The sequence below is a fragment of the Ursus arctos genome, unplaced genomic scaffold, assembly GCF_023065955.2.
Source record: "Ursus arctos isolate Adak ecotype North America unplaced genomic scaffold, UrsArc2.0 scaffold_1, whole genome shotgun sequence".
In the NCBI taxonomy this organism is placed as follows: domain Eukaryota; kingdom Metazoa; phylum Chordata; class Mammalia; order Carnivora; family Ursidae; genus Ursus; species Ursus arctos.
This window is the reverse complement of record NW_026622763.1, coordinates 77155576-77169324: the sequence shown is the minus strand read 5'-3', so window position 1 is coordinate 77169324 and position 13749 is coordinate 77155576. Positions and strand designations below refer to the sequence as shown.

The 13749-nt window shown below is 44.8% G+C and overlaps 1 protein-coding gene and 1 long non-coding RNA gene across 3 annotated transcripts in view; one reads left to right on the top strand and one right to left on the bottom strand.

Annotated features, from left to right (window-relative positions):
* The window catches only part of KIAA2012 (KIAA2012 ortholog), a 102746-nt gene that overhangs the window by 65338 nt on the left and 23659 nt on the right, over nucleotides 1-13749 (bottom strand). Inside the window, exons 7-11 of the mRNA XM_057304074.1 lie at nucleotides 13131-13273; nucleotides 10057-10225; nucleotides 9366-9515; nucleotides 5769-5936; nucleotides 3288-3395 (exon numbers count right to left, since the gene is read on the bottom strand). Of these exons, the coding sequence (XP_057160057.1) occupies nucleotides 3288-3395; nucleotides 5769-5936; nucleotides 9366-9515; nucleotides 10057-10225; nucleotides 13131-13273 (738 nt within the window). The remainder of the gene's footprint in view (nucleotides 1-3287; nucleotides 3396-5768; nucleotides 5937-9365; nucleotides 9516-10056; nucleotides 10226-13130; nucleotides 13274-13749) is intronic.
* LOC130542035 (uncharacterized) overlaps nucleotides 1-13749 on the top strand; it is a 51279-nt gene that overhangs the window by 16769 nt on the left and 20761 nt on the right. The window lies entirely within an intron of this gene.

The following is a 13749-nucleotide window of genomic DNA, read 5'->3' as shown; positions in this document are numbered from 1 at the left end:
TGACAGACATAGTGGTTGGCTTTCCCCAGAGTGAGTAATCCGAGAGAGAGAGAGAGAGAGAGAGAGAGAGCGAGCAAGGATGAAGCCACAGTGCCTTTTATGAGCCAGGCTCCAAAGCCACACGCAATCACTTCTGTCGTACTCTACATTTATTAGAAGTGAGCCACTATGTATAGTCAAGGGAAGGAGTATTAGGTTCTCCCTTTTGGAGGAACAAGTGTCAAAGAATTTGTGGACATATTTTAAAATCACCATACCAAGAAGAAGTTGTAAGAAGAAGGATGCTAATTAAATGACCAAAACATAAGGAACATATGTGGGATAAAAATCCATTTAGGACAAGAACAAGTGCTAACTGGAAACTCTGAAAGAGATCAAGAATTTAAATTTGTGTGAGACCTGAAGTCCCAACCTGGATCACTGGAACAGACATCCATGAACTTCTTGCAATAAAACACCTTTTTTAAGATTTATTTATTTATTTGAGAGAGAGAGAGTGAGAGAGCACATGCATGTGCCAGGGGAGGGGCAGAGGGAGAGAGACAATCCTGAAGGAGAGTCCCCACTGGGCACAGAGCCCCATGGGACTCCATCCCAGGATCCCAAGATCATGACCTGAGCCAAAATCAAGAGTCAGACACTCAACTGACTGAGCCACCTAGGCACCTGCAATAAGACACTTCAGAATAAAAAAACTTCTGAAAGAAAACTTCTCTTTTGGCCACTGTGACTGGAAAGATAGGTGAAGGGTATGACTCAAGGATAAGCAATGCAAAGGGAATATCCATGCTTTGACTTATACCCTTCCAAGTGAAATTTTCCTTTAAGCCTTTGAATTTTCTAAGTGTTGCAATATCCCAACATGACCAAGAGGGTCAAATTCCAGCTCTAGCCTTCGCATCTTTTTTTTTTTCCTTCTGAAGGTTTATATTCATTTCTCTAGGCTCTCTGAAAGTAAGATATCATGATCTAATTGCCTAAGAATTTATTTCCAAATAGATGTTGACAGAGTCTGAAAGTCTCAGAAAGATCAGACAGATCATATTGTCTCCTTTACTCAAGACTTTTTTAAATTAAAAAAATACCCATTTATGATCCCCAGAGAACTTTCATTTTTGGCACCTGGGGTATTCAGTCAATCGACAAGTATTTCTTCGACATATGATAAAGATAAGAGGCTCTCTAGGGCTCATGTAATATTTGGGAACTAAACAGAAAACAGATGCGGATAAAAACAATGATCACAAAAGTGGGATTGAGAGAGAGGAATGGGCTGAGGCAGCTGTATGAGAGGAGGTGGATTTATTAAGGAAACTGTCCCAGAAAAGATGAGTCCTTGCCTAGAGCTTAAAACCATTCTCAATATTTGTGGGCAACTGGGCAAGGGCTGGGAGGTAAGAGAAGGAAGACTGAGCGTTTGGGCCATTGGAGGGAAGAGAAAAGAGTGGGCCCGAGTGTGATGGGAGACAAGACTGAAAGGGTAGGGTGGGGAGATCGAGATGGATCTGAATACACTGAGCTACAAAGAGTTTGGTGTAATTGGAGCAAATCCTTTGCAAGAGTTGGGCATTTTTTTCAGTATACTGCTTCTCGAAACGAAACAAAATGAGAGAAAATCACAACAAACCTTTCCCATTCATAGATACTCTTTGAAGGCTAGATATGGCCTATAGACCCCTGTGGGAGATACGGTTTCAGGTTCTGCCTTGACTTCCAGGGCACATTCCAGTCACCATCAAGACCGAAGATCCACCAATTGTATGTGGAGGAAAGGCTGGGGAGAGGCCAGTGACTGACTGACTGACTGATTGACTGACTGGTTGACTGATGGATTCACTTCTTCAACAAGCTTACAATGAATGCCTTGAGGTTTGAGAGTAAATACATTGTTCATGGGAGTAGCACAAGATTGCAGGCAAGTCTCCATTTATTCATCAGAAGTGTCATTTCTCTTTTTCTCCCTTTACTGTGGAAATTGTTGAAAGATTTTTTTCATTGAAAATCGATTGTGATCCTGCTACGTATGTGTCAGGGACTGTGTTAGGTGCTGCGAACACCAAAATGACTGAAACATCCTATTGACAATGTGACAACCAACTTAAAGCCTGGATATTTCCTTTTTCTGCTTCTGACTGTTGCTTTGCCAGAAGGGGGGCTATTTCTCCTGGAACAGAGTAGACAAATGTGCAGCAGGTGAACAGAATCATATGTGCTCTCCAGTTGTTAGCCCAACAGGGTCACACTGACAGTGGTCTCCACCTGTCCAAATCCTGCTTCCACCAAGTCAGAACCAAGTTATTTTTATATTTATATCATGAGATAACCAAGTGGTGGCAGAAGTTCTTTAACACTGAATTTGGAACCTAATGCATTCTAGTTTCTGGAAACCCATGTAGTAGGCAGCTACTTCCATAGGAATAGACACAACACGTGAACTGTAGCAATCATCAAGAGGCTTCCCTGCTGCCGGTGGTGGAAGAGTTGATCCTCTCATTTTGGATGGGTTGAGGAACCTTGGACATTGGGAGGGACTGACCCAAAGTCATCTGACACGTAGATGGATGCAGAGGACAAGCCAGGGCTACTCAAATCTCCTAGCTTTGAATCCGTGCTCTTTTTATTAAGCCAGTGGTGACATAACCCACCGAATGAATACAGATTTTAATCTCCCTCATCAAGAGGCCTGCTGGGCATACGTCTCACGCATGCACATCATGATGGTTCCTGGGTGGTTGATACTCATCACCCTCTGACTTCACTTTTTTTTTTTTTCCTTTGCAAAATGGCTATTGCTCAGAGCCAGCATCTCTTCTCCAAAAAAGTAATGTGCCAGAAGGGTTTTTGGAAACTGCCTTGATATCTGTCAGAAGCCAGATGATTCGCAGCAGTGAACCGATGCATATAACAAGGATACCTGATTGGATTACCAATTAGCCATCTCCATCTCTGGAGGGTGGTTGGAAACAAGAGAAAAGGCAGTGTTTAGTTTGGGCAATTACCAAAAGGGCTTATCGTTCTCATCAAGGCATCAACATGGCACATCAGACCTCCTCCAAGCCATTCCACAGGAACTTCTCTCTCCAGATGCTCCAGCAAGAGCAAACTTGTCGTGCAAACATTGGGTTATTGTGTCTGAGCTACAGAAGCACCTCTGTGTCAGTGAGAGGGGAGAAACTGGCTGACTTGCATCTGTTTTTAATGATGTCTCTGCTGCTGGGAAGTTTTGGAAGCTACAGGTAAAATATTCCCATATAAAAGTGAGGTTGGCCTGGGATGTATCATCTTACCTTTACCTGAAAGAGGCTCCTTGGTTTCGGTAGGCCCAAGGAGGGACAGGCAGATGTTTTCTCCGTCTGGACCTGGCAAGAAGTGTCCCAGTATGGGGTCTCTGGAGTCTTGAAAATAAGCACAAGCATGGCTAGTGTTAGCACCAGGGCAGGGGAGGCTCACCAAATCCCCAGCGGGTAGACGCCAGTGTACTCAGGTGCTTGCCAGAGGGCAAGGGTCAGCCCTACTCCTGGGGTTCAGCAGAGCGGGGTCATCGTGTAAGCCCTGCCTTCTGGACATCAGTGTGAGATGAACAGGGTGGGGCCGCAACTAGCCTATGTCATGCCTTTGTGAGAGTCTCGCAAAGAGGCCCTTCTGGATTCAAGCAGCCCTACTTAGGCAAGGCTAGGCTGGTGAGGAGCCCCTTCTTCTAGGGGTGTGTAGCCCAGCCCCTGGGAACAAGGCTTGGTGATTCCAGCCTCTGCTTCCTCTTTCCATTACGTGTCTCTATGCAGCGCTCTGAAGTATAGCCATACCCTATGAATCAGTGCTGGGACTGCTTCATGACTCCAGGGTCCTTAAGCCAATGAGGAGAAGGGAGCTGTATTTCCCTCTTTTGCTTAGAAGATTTGAAGGTGTTTTTATAATTCTATCTTCCCGGTCACCGAGGCGAAGGGGTCAGGAGTAGAGCTGGCCACCATCCATAGTGGAGGATTTTAAGGACACAAACACACGCATATATAGAGGCATGACATGCACACACAAAAACTCACGCATATTTATAGAGAGGTGTGCACACGCATATATATGCAAAGCAAGCACACACATACACGTATGCACAACCACATGTGCATGAACAAGGACACACACACATCGACACATGCACACTTGTTCTCAGGTATATGTACATGCATAATCACACACACACATATATACACACAAGCACTCACATAGGCATATAAGCATACACATACCCTGATACACACATGTGTTCTCATACACACATTCATTTACATACACTTACCCAAAACACTTGAGGCTTTAGGCTGCACTCTTATCATAGTCATGGCCCCGGCGTTCATTCTAATCAGATTCTCCCTTTATAAAAGTGTCTGAGTATGGGTGTGTGTGTGCCCGTGTTTGCTGTGATTTGTCCTGGGCTATGCAACCTCCTAGGAACACCCTTGTTACTGACATGACAATACCTAAAGTTTGGTTCATTTGTATCAAATTTAATAGAGGATCCCTGCCATGCAAATATAAAAGGGAGGGGGTTGTAAGAGAAAGATTCTGTGCCAAAGTAGTTTATAAATGAAAATGACGTCTTTGGAGAAAGAGAGAGAGAGCTGGGGGGAGAGAAGTGTTTGATTTTGACCATTTTAGTGACAGAGAAGCTACAAACTCATAATGGAGTTACTGATCTATGTATTTAATTTATGCTTACAAAGCTTCCACTGTAGATGCTTGGGGGAGAGGGGGAGGGGGGTAGAGACTTAAAGAGTGAGGCATCTTGTCCCTGAGTGAGCATGAGATGAAAATGAAAGATGCCATACCTGCTGTCTTTGTGATTCTCTGTCCCCACGTGCCTTTCAGAGTGTGAGTTTCTCACAGCCCGGAGTGTGATTCTGCTGTTAACAGAGATACTTTCCTCACGGTATCTGGCACCCAAACACACACCAGTCTCCTTCATCTGGTGTTCAACCAGAGAAGCAGCCCCGTGCTCTCAGGGAGGTAGAACAGCTGGCTGGCCTGCACTTTCTAGAAAATGGTTTTGTCAGTGTCCAGCATGGCACCTCCCTAAGGGACTTTCAGGGGCTAATTTGGACTCTAAGCAATTTTTGCTTTATGAGCTGCCTTTAGATCACAGCCCCCATGGAAGCAACTACTGCACTGTCTCTGCATTATTGCTCTGGTATAGGTGTCTTAGTCTCCCCCTAGGCTGGCAGCTCATGAGGGTAGGAGCTTTCAGTGGGCCTAAGTCACAGAGGGGGTGGATTTTCTTTGCCTCGCCCTTCAAGAGAAATCCAGAGTCCTTCTCTCTCCGTGGACGGGCCTCAGGCTCTGCCCTGGGCTGGAGGGGGGCTTCTGTCTGGGGACTCTTCCTCTTGTCAGGGTCATGTCACCAGGCTCCCTTGCCCCGGGGAGGGTGTTGAGTATGCCTGGTAAATCCAGTAGCGTGTCTCCCTGATGAGCACAGGGAGCTGTGTCATCACATGCTGCTGCCAGGAGTGAGAAGAGTGCGGAACGGCTTGGCGGTGCGTGTTGGTGCAGCAAACCTTTAAAACATGTACTGACTCTTTTAGGAATATGCGTGGTGAACATTAATCCCAGACATTGTTGGAAACACTGCTGATTTCCGTCTTTTCAATGGGGTGGCTTTCAGATAGCTTACGTCACAGCTGCTTTGTGGCCCTGGCAGATGATTAAAATGATCCCAGAGCCAGAGACAAGCTGCAGGGGGTGGGGTGGGGGGAAGAGCTGGGTACCCCAGGAGTGATTACCTTGTCCTTCTGCTGGGAGTGCCCCCTCGGCCCTTCTCACATCCAGGAGGCCTATAGAGCTGCTGCAGCTTGATGTCCTGGGGCTGTCCAGGCCCCTCTGGCTCTCTGGACTTCTTCCTTTAGTCAGGGACAGTGGTGGGGTCACATTCTGGGGTGGGGCATCATCATCTTCCAGAGCAAAAGGAGAAAAAAGACAAGTGAGAGAACTTCTGAATCAGCAAGAAGGAGAAAGAACCTCTTTTTTTGGACTTGGTTGATGGCTCCTTGTGCTTAGGCTGGTTTTTTTTCTGCTCATTCTTTAGTTTGTTCCTCTTTTCTAGCCCCGTTAAGGAGTGGAGGCCAAGTGACTCCCTCCAACCACCCATGGAGGCCGAGGTGGCTAGAACAGTGGTCCTTCAGTGGGGGAGTTTCCAAGAACTGGGAGGACTTGAGTAGTGGTGGTTGTTGTCATCTTGTTGCTGGGCTCCTGAGAGAGAAAACAGGCTAGAGAGGCTATGGGATCCTTCTAGCCCCCAGAACAAAGGCTCAAACTAGAAAGACTCCAGCTTTAAGCTCATGAGATTGTTGTCTCCAGATCCAACCACAAAGCAATTTTTCTCAGCAGAACCAATGATCACATGGCTCCTCAAGGTCGTAAAGTACAAAGTAGCACCTTCCAGATGTTAGTTAGAGGGTAATAGGATTGATGATAATGCTCCACAAAGCACATCCTGTCCTCCACTTCTGTTCTCTTTCTCCAGTTCTTTTCAAAATCAGTAGGGACTACTCTAGGAAGGGTGAAACCCAGTAATCTAAGTGATTGAGACCTTGTCTTAATCTCGGAGAGAGTGGTCTTTATTTCATATTCAACACACTGTTGCTGTTGTGTTTAAAAACTGGCTTCACACACAGTTTCAAAGTATCACAGGCCACTTATTTATTACAAAGGGAAAAGGTATCTTTACAATGGAGAAATCTAGTAGACACCACCTTTAACTATATAATGAATTTTAACATCCCCTATAATGAAAACAAATGGACTAAATATGAAGGGATATTTCATATCTCTTGATGTGATATGCTGAGAAAGACATATCATGACCTACATACTATTCTTGCCAAAAATGTTGGATCTGAATCTAATCACAAGGAAACAGACAAATCAAAATTGAGCGTAATGCTGAAAAGCAAGTAGCCTATCCTCTTCAAAAATGTTGATGTTATGAGAAACAAGATTCTAAAGACATGGCACAAATATGATACATGATCCTGAGTAGAATCCTGGATTGACTGGGGGGAAAAAACTACAAGGAACATTATTGGTATAATTATAAAAATTTGAATATGGACTATATATTAAAAAATAAATTTTCTTGAGTGTGGTAATTGCATTGTGGTTATGAGGGAGACAAATCATTGCTCTTAGGAGATATGTGATGATAGGGGAAGAAATATACAAAGTCTGCAATTTAATCTCAATGGTTCAGCAATAAAATATGTATGGCGTATGTGCGCATATAAAATCTGGCTTTATTTTTATGATATTAGAAGTGAGATAATCCAGGGCTAAGCAAGTAAATGGGTACATGCAACCTCTGGCAATGGGACAGTCCTGCTTTGTAGCTTTAAACACCCTTGCCCCAGGAATTTTTTTTTTTTTTAAAGATTTATTTATTGGGGCACCTGGGTCGCTCAGTCTGTTAAGCATCTGCCTTCAGCTCAGGTCATGATCCCAGGGTTCTGGGATCCAGTCCTGCATCCGGCTCCCTGCTCAGCGAGGAGTCTGCTTCTCCCTCTACCTGCTCGTGATATCTCTCTCTCTCTCTCTCTCTCTCTCATGCTCTCTCTCTTAAGTAAATAAAATCTTAAAAAAAAAAATATAAAGATTTATTTATTTATTTTAGGTGAAGGGGAAGGAGAGGGGATATGGGAGAGGAAGAGGACGTGTCAAGCAGACTCCACGCTTGGTAGGGCACCTGACGTGAGGCTGTATCTCAGGACTCTGAGATCAGGACCTGAGCTGAAACCAAGAGTCATATGCTTAACTGACTGTGCCACCCAGGTGCCCTGCCCCAGGAATCTTTGTAAGAAAGATTGCCATGCAAATCTTGCCTCTTTAGACTCTTCTTTATGCACTAGGCTGGGTCACATACTGAACTAACTCACACCAAAGTATGAGGGACTTCTTAGACCAGCTCCCCTTGGTAGAGTGGCCGAGGATGCACAAGCTCTAGACCCCTGGTGGACATGGCAGCTCCCAACGGGTGGAGAGCGGTGGGAAGTGAGCGGTACCACAGATGAAATTCAGTGCTGTTGCCATTGATCCCAGTGGCTCAGACCGTGCACTGGACGTTGTGACACACAGATGGAAAGCTGCTTTCCTACCTGTTTGCACATAGAGTGACCCTTGCCCATATTTGGATTTTTTTTTTTTTAAAGGGAACTTCAGAGTGTTTAGGATGATTAACTCTCACTTAAGAGAAAGAGTAAACAAGCTCCTGCCCCAAGAGTCAAAGGAAGCTCTCAAAACTGAAACAACTCAAGAACATCCTGACCTAGGCTCATTGTTTTGTTTATTCTGGAAGACAGTGTAGTGTAGTGGATGGGAGGACAGATTCTGGCACCAGAAGGCCTGAGCTCTAGTCACAGCTGGGCCACTTGTTGTTGTGTGACCTCAAGCATATTACTTATCTGTCAGGGCTTCAGTTTTTTAGTTTGTTTGTTTTGTTTTGTTTTTAAGAGTTTATCTATTTATCTGAGAGAGAAAGAGAGAGCACAAGCAGGGGGAAGAGGGAGAAGCAGACTCCCCACTGAGCAGGGAGCCCGACGTGGGGTCGATGCCAGGACCCTGAAACCATGACCTGATCTGAAGGCAGATGCTTAACTGACTGAGCCACCCAGGCGCCCTAGGGCTTCAGTTGTCTGATCTGTGAAATGAGGGTAGGGTTGTGAGGAGTAAGTGAGATAAACTGAAGATGCTGCCTGGCACAGAAGAAGAACTCCGTAAATATGAGTGCTCATCCTTCTACCTCTGATCACCACTAGTCAGAGATCACTTAGCTTTTGTCCTATAGTCATTTTGCGCTTTGGAAAGGAGGTTCAGTTTTCTGAAAATGAGGGGCTTTCAAAATATGACCTGCTATCTCCAACCTATCAACACATAAAAAATACACTTAGATACACTCATGTGTATAGTTTCAAATGTCCATACGATGTTTTGAAAAACTGGAGTGAAGTCTTTTATTGATATTATGGCTTTTAATGAATAAATACGTATTCCTAAATTGATTAGAAATGAAATTGCATCAGTTAAAAACAGAGGATAAACTATAAAGTATGCAGAAATGTTTAGTGCGTTTGGTGCTCTTTTAGATCTACGAGAAACGATCAGTAGGGGATGATTCAGTGAGTAAGTTGCATAAGCTAGACACTAAACTGGTTTCATTATAGCACTTTGGTTAAGGCAGCTGCTGCCTGAATTAAGTCATCTTCAAGTGGCAGGGGAGGAATTAGCCCCCGGCCAGCCCCCTCTTTCATGGCTGAGGATTCTTGTGTGTCCTGCCTTGCTTCCCTTTGGGGTGAGAGTCCTGTGGGGTGCTGGAGGGAAAGAATAGCTACCTTGACGTGAGAGCGTGTCCCTGCCTGTGTCCATTGGGAGACGCACGGTTAACTCCCTTGTCTTTTCTAGGGATGCATGCTTCAGGAGAGGTTTCCATAAAGGCCTGGCCTTTTCTTCTGTTTCTGGTCCTGACTCAGGGTGTGGAGCACCTAGGAGACAAGGAGAAAGCCAAGTTTTATAGATGTCTGGTTTTTCCAGCTGTCCCTTTTTTTGGAGGCCCATCTCTCCCCGTTCACATATGTGGTTTGGGTGGAGCTGTGTCTATTCCTGACTCTGGGGGTAGGCATGCAACTGAAGCCTAGCTAATGAGCACTCCTCACTGAGCTGTGGTGATTGGGTCCAGCTTGGGCATACAACCCACGCCTGGCCAATGAGAGGCAATTCTGGTACTTTGGCAAGAGCTTTTAAGGGGTATATCCTTTCTAGTCTGGTTAACAGGTAGGAGGTTAGCATGAAATTGCAGGAAGCCATATTTACTACCATATGGTGACATACAAATATGCCCAGAAGACACCGTCTTCTAGATTTTACTCTTTTTCTTCCTTTAAAAAATATTCTCTCAGAGGATAACCCTGGGGAGGGTCGACTATGATTTAGGAGAGGGTTACATTAGGGAAACCCCCATCCCAGTCCTTACCGGCCTGTCTGTGTTCCATCAGGAACACCCAAACATAGGGGACCTAGACCTACCTCTCCGGCGTGGTTTTTCTTTTGGGGGGTGTTGGGTGTGGAACTGAATCTCCACTGGGAAGATGAAGAGCTCTCCGGGAGGTTCACTGGCTTTTAATGGATTCCTCAGGGGGTCCAGGACTCTGGGCTGTTCTTCTGAGAGAGGGGGCAATTTCAAAGCCTTTGGCACCTGGAGAAAATTTTAAAACAACACAAAACCCGACATGGCAGGCATTTAAAAACTGCTGCTTGCAAAGGACAGATGACACTGTATCTTCTTGTAAATCTGGTGCCAGGTGCTGCTGGGTGTGATGTAGCTTCAGTACCCGTGGCTGAGAAGTAGAGCCAACCAACCCAGCAGCTAGCTGTGTGATCAAAGCGGTGCCGCTTTGCTTTTTGGGAACCCGGCAATGCCCCTCCCTTAATCCAGCCTCTCACTCCCCTGAGAAGTATAAACGTGATAAATTCACCAGCCTTCAAGACAAACTCTAGTCTTTCTTTGTCTTGCAGCTGGGGAAGTGAAGCCAGGTTGGACTAATACAGCTGAGATTTCTGTGTACGGAGAGGGAGGAACCTCTACATATGTTGCTAAGGGAAAAAAGCAAGGTACAGAACCTTCACTGTGCAACCTTTTAGATTTGAAAGGGCAGAAAGCAGGGATGTGCATTTGTGCTTGCTTACTTTATGTAAACTCTCTAAGCCTCAATTTCTTTTTCCGTAAAATGGAAGTAATCATAATCCCTACCTCATAAGGTTGCTGTGAGTATTAAATGAGCTAATTACACGTAGTTACTATTGTGTTTGGAATTAGAATTTTTTCCGTATCTCTTTGAGAGTAGACTCTTATCTCATTAGGTTTAATGCCCAATCTCACCACTTGCAGGATATCTAGGCATCCCTGAATTTCTGCGATAAGAACAGAGCTAAAAATGAATCACCATGTGATAGAATGAGCAACAACTTTAGCCCAGTTTTTTTGTGTCCAAAAAACCCCAGTACCTGTGTGTGCGTGTGTGTGTGTGTGTGTGTGTCCAGAGAGAAAGAGACAGAGAATGAGACATTGGGGTAGTACTTAGAGCCTCCTCTTTGTGGTTATTCAAAAGTTGCTGAGGGGCACGTGGGTGGCACAGTCTTGGTTTTAGCTCAGGTCGTTATCTCAGGGTCTTGGGATCGAGTCTCATGTCAGCCTCCATGCTCAGCTCAGAGTCTGCTTGGGTTTCTCTCTCCATCTCCCTCTGCCCTTCCCCACCTTTCTCACAAATAAATAAATAAATAAATATTTAAAAAACAAAAGTTGTTGAAAACTTCTCCTTTTAGTTTGCAGCTTTTTTTTTTTTTAAGATTTTATTTATTTATGTGACAGAGAGCCAGCCAGCAAGAGAGGGAACACAGGCAGGGGGAGTGAGAGAGGAAGAAGCAGGCTCCCAGCGGAAGAGCCCGATGTGGGACTCGATCCCAGAACGCCAGAATCACACCCTGAGCCGAGGGCAGATGCTTAACAACTGCGCTACCCAGGCACCCCTAGTTCGCAGCTTTTAACATATGAACTTGGCTCTGTGAAATGTCTATGTGTGCTGGGTCTCAAGGAATTCAATTTCATGGAAGGAAAAATAAAAATGTTTCACATTTTTTTTAGTGTTCAAAGAGAAAAAATATCAGAAACACACGTAAGCTCCTCCATGTTTAGAGTTGAATGAGGAAGGAAATTCAACCAACTATAAGCAGGGTGATATTTATGATTTCAAGACATTAAGAAAATGATTAATCAAATGCATGCACATAGGATCTTTATGTTCCTGGAGACCTTCACTGCCCAGGTGCCAGCTGCCCACAGCTGCCCTTTTCTGAATACTGACCTTATGCATGTTGTTTGACAAGGTTTGCATTGAGAAATCTATGTGGAAACCCAAATGATTTGCGTGAAGTATGCTGACAAACCAATCCTTAATTTCTTTATTCTAATTAAAACTTTATAGAATTTTAATATACTGGAAAATATTGCCTTCCTCTGCTAACCCATATACATGGTTGAAGGAAAGGACTCCTGTCCTCTGAGCCTGGTTTGGTTCTGGGCTGACCTGGGGTATGGGATCGAGGATTTTCCTTAGGCCTGCAGTGACTCTGGCAGATCAGGCCTACTGTTAACTCCTGGTCCAAAGGGACCTGGGAAGACAGAGGCCCTTCTGGTGTGGATGGGAAGGTTTTGATCAAGTTAGACATAGGAAATCTGAGAGAATCCTGAACAGGCTGAAAATAACCTCCCTTGTTGGCACAAGGAGCCCCTGGAGCACCCATGGCTCCTCCAGCGCCACTTCAGAGGATATGAATCCCCACAATGAACTAACATTGCTATCGTTCCCAACCCAAGACTACATACTTTCACAGGAATGCATCATCTCCTGTCATCCGTCCCTCAGCCTGTGAAGTGGGCATTACTGCCTGTGTGCACAGATGACGGCAGTGCAGCTCAGAGGGGTGAGTGCCTGCTTGAGTTCATGCAGCGGCCACAGGGCAGAGCATTCCAGAGCCCCTGCTTTGCTCCTGCTCAGCACAGGTACCTTCAAACCACCGAAGACCCACATAGAGTTGCAAAGCAGGATGAGGCCAGAGACAGCTAGAAACATTCCTGAGGGGAAAAGGTGTACTTGACTTTTGAAAAGGTTGTTAAAACTGCCAAATTTACTGTACATTTTCAAAGGTGACAGAGCCTCAGTGAAAAAAAACCATTGCTGGATTAAGATCACCAGCATTTTGGGTTTGAAGTGGGTCAATTGCTTGCAAGCTCAAATTCCGTCCTTATATATTTACAGATAGCCCCCCGCCCCTTAATAGCACAAAGGTCTCTGTTGTTACCAGAGTGCAGTAATATTGTATGCTTTAAGGTAGAACTGGGGGGCAGTTGTAACTCCTTGTACTTTACAATTGTCAACATTTAGTAAATTATAACAGTTTTATTTCAGCTCCACATGGTGAGCTCGATAGTGAGTAAGGCCAGTTCTCTGTTTGAGACACCCCTTTGAGCTGTCTCGTTCCCAGATTGAGATTAATCTTCTAAGGGCAAGCACGCGATGCGGACACACACACATACACACAACCTTTTTCTTCTTCACTTCCCCAGCTGTGTTTTTCTCAGAGCCAGTAGCAGGTGCTATAGGAGGGAAAAGACACCTTTCATCAGGAGGTTCCTCTAGCAAGTGGCTGCTTCTGCCCTTGTGGAGTTTTATATTCCCTTGTCTGTCTGTAGAAACAGGATAGGAATGAGAATTTATTAGTTGCAGGTATGAGGATGGACAGTTGACCTTCAACTTTTATCACTTTTGGATTAACAGGAATAGAGGCAAGAACAGGCACAGAGATGGCCATGGCTTTAGCCGAGGCAGGTTCAGGGTGTCCTAATCTCATTACTTGGGTTGGATTCTTGCTGGCAAGTCAGGTGGTGGAGAGAATGATAGTGATAATAGTAACAGCTAACACATATGCTAAATATAGGAAAAGAGTTATACAAAGTATTTTACATCCAGTAATTCACCTTATCACCATAATAGTCTTATGAAAGTATTATTGTTATCCCCATTCTACAGGTGAGGAAACAGCCTCGGTAAGACCGAATAACTTGGTCAAGATCACAACTAGAAAGTGGGAGTAATTTACACCAGGCAGTCTGATTCAGTATGTATGTGCTTGAGTACTAGGCAAAAAGGAGTCTGTTGGTCT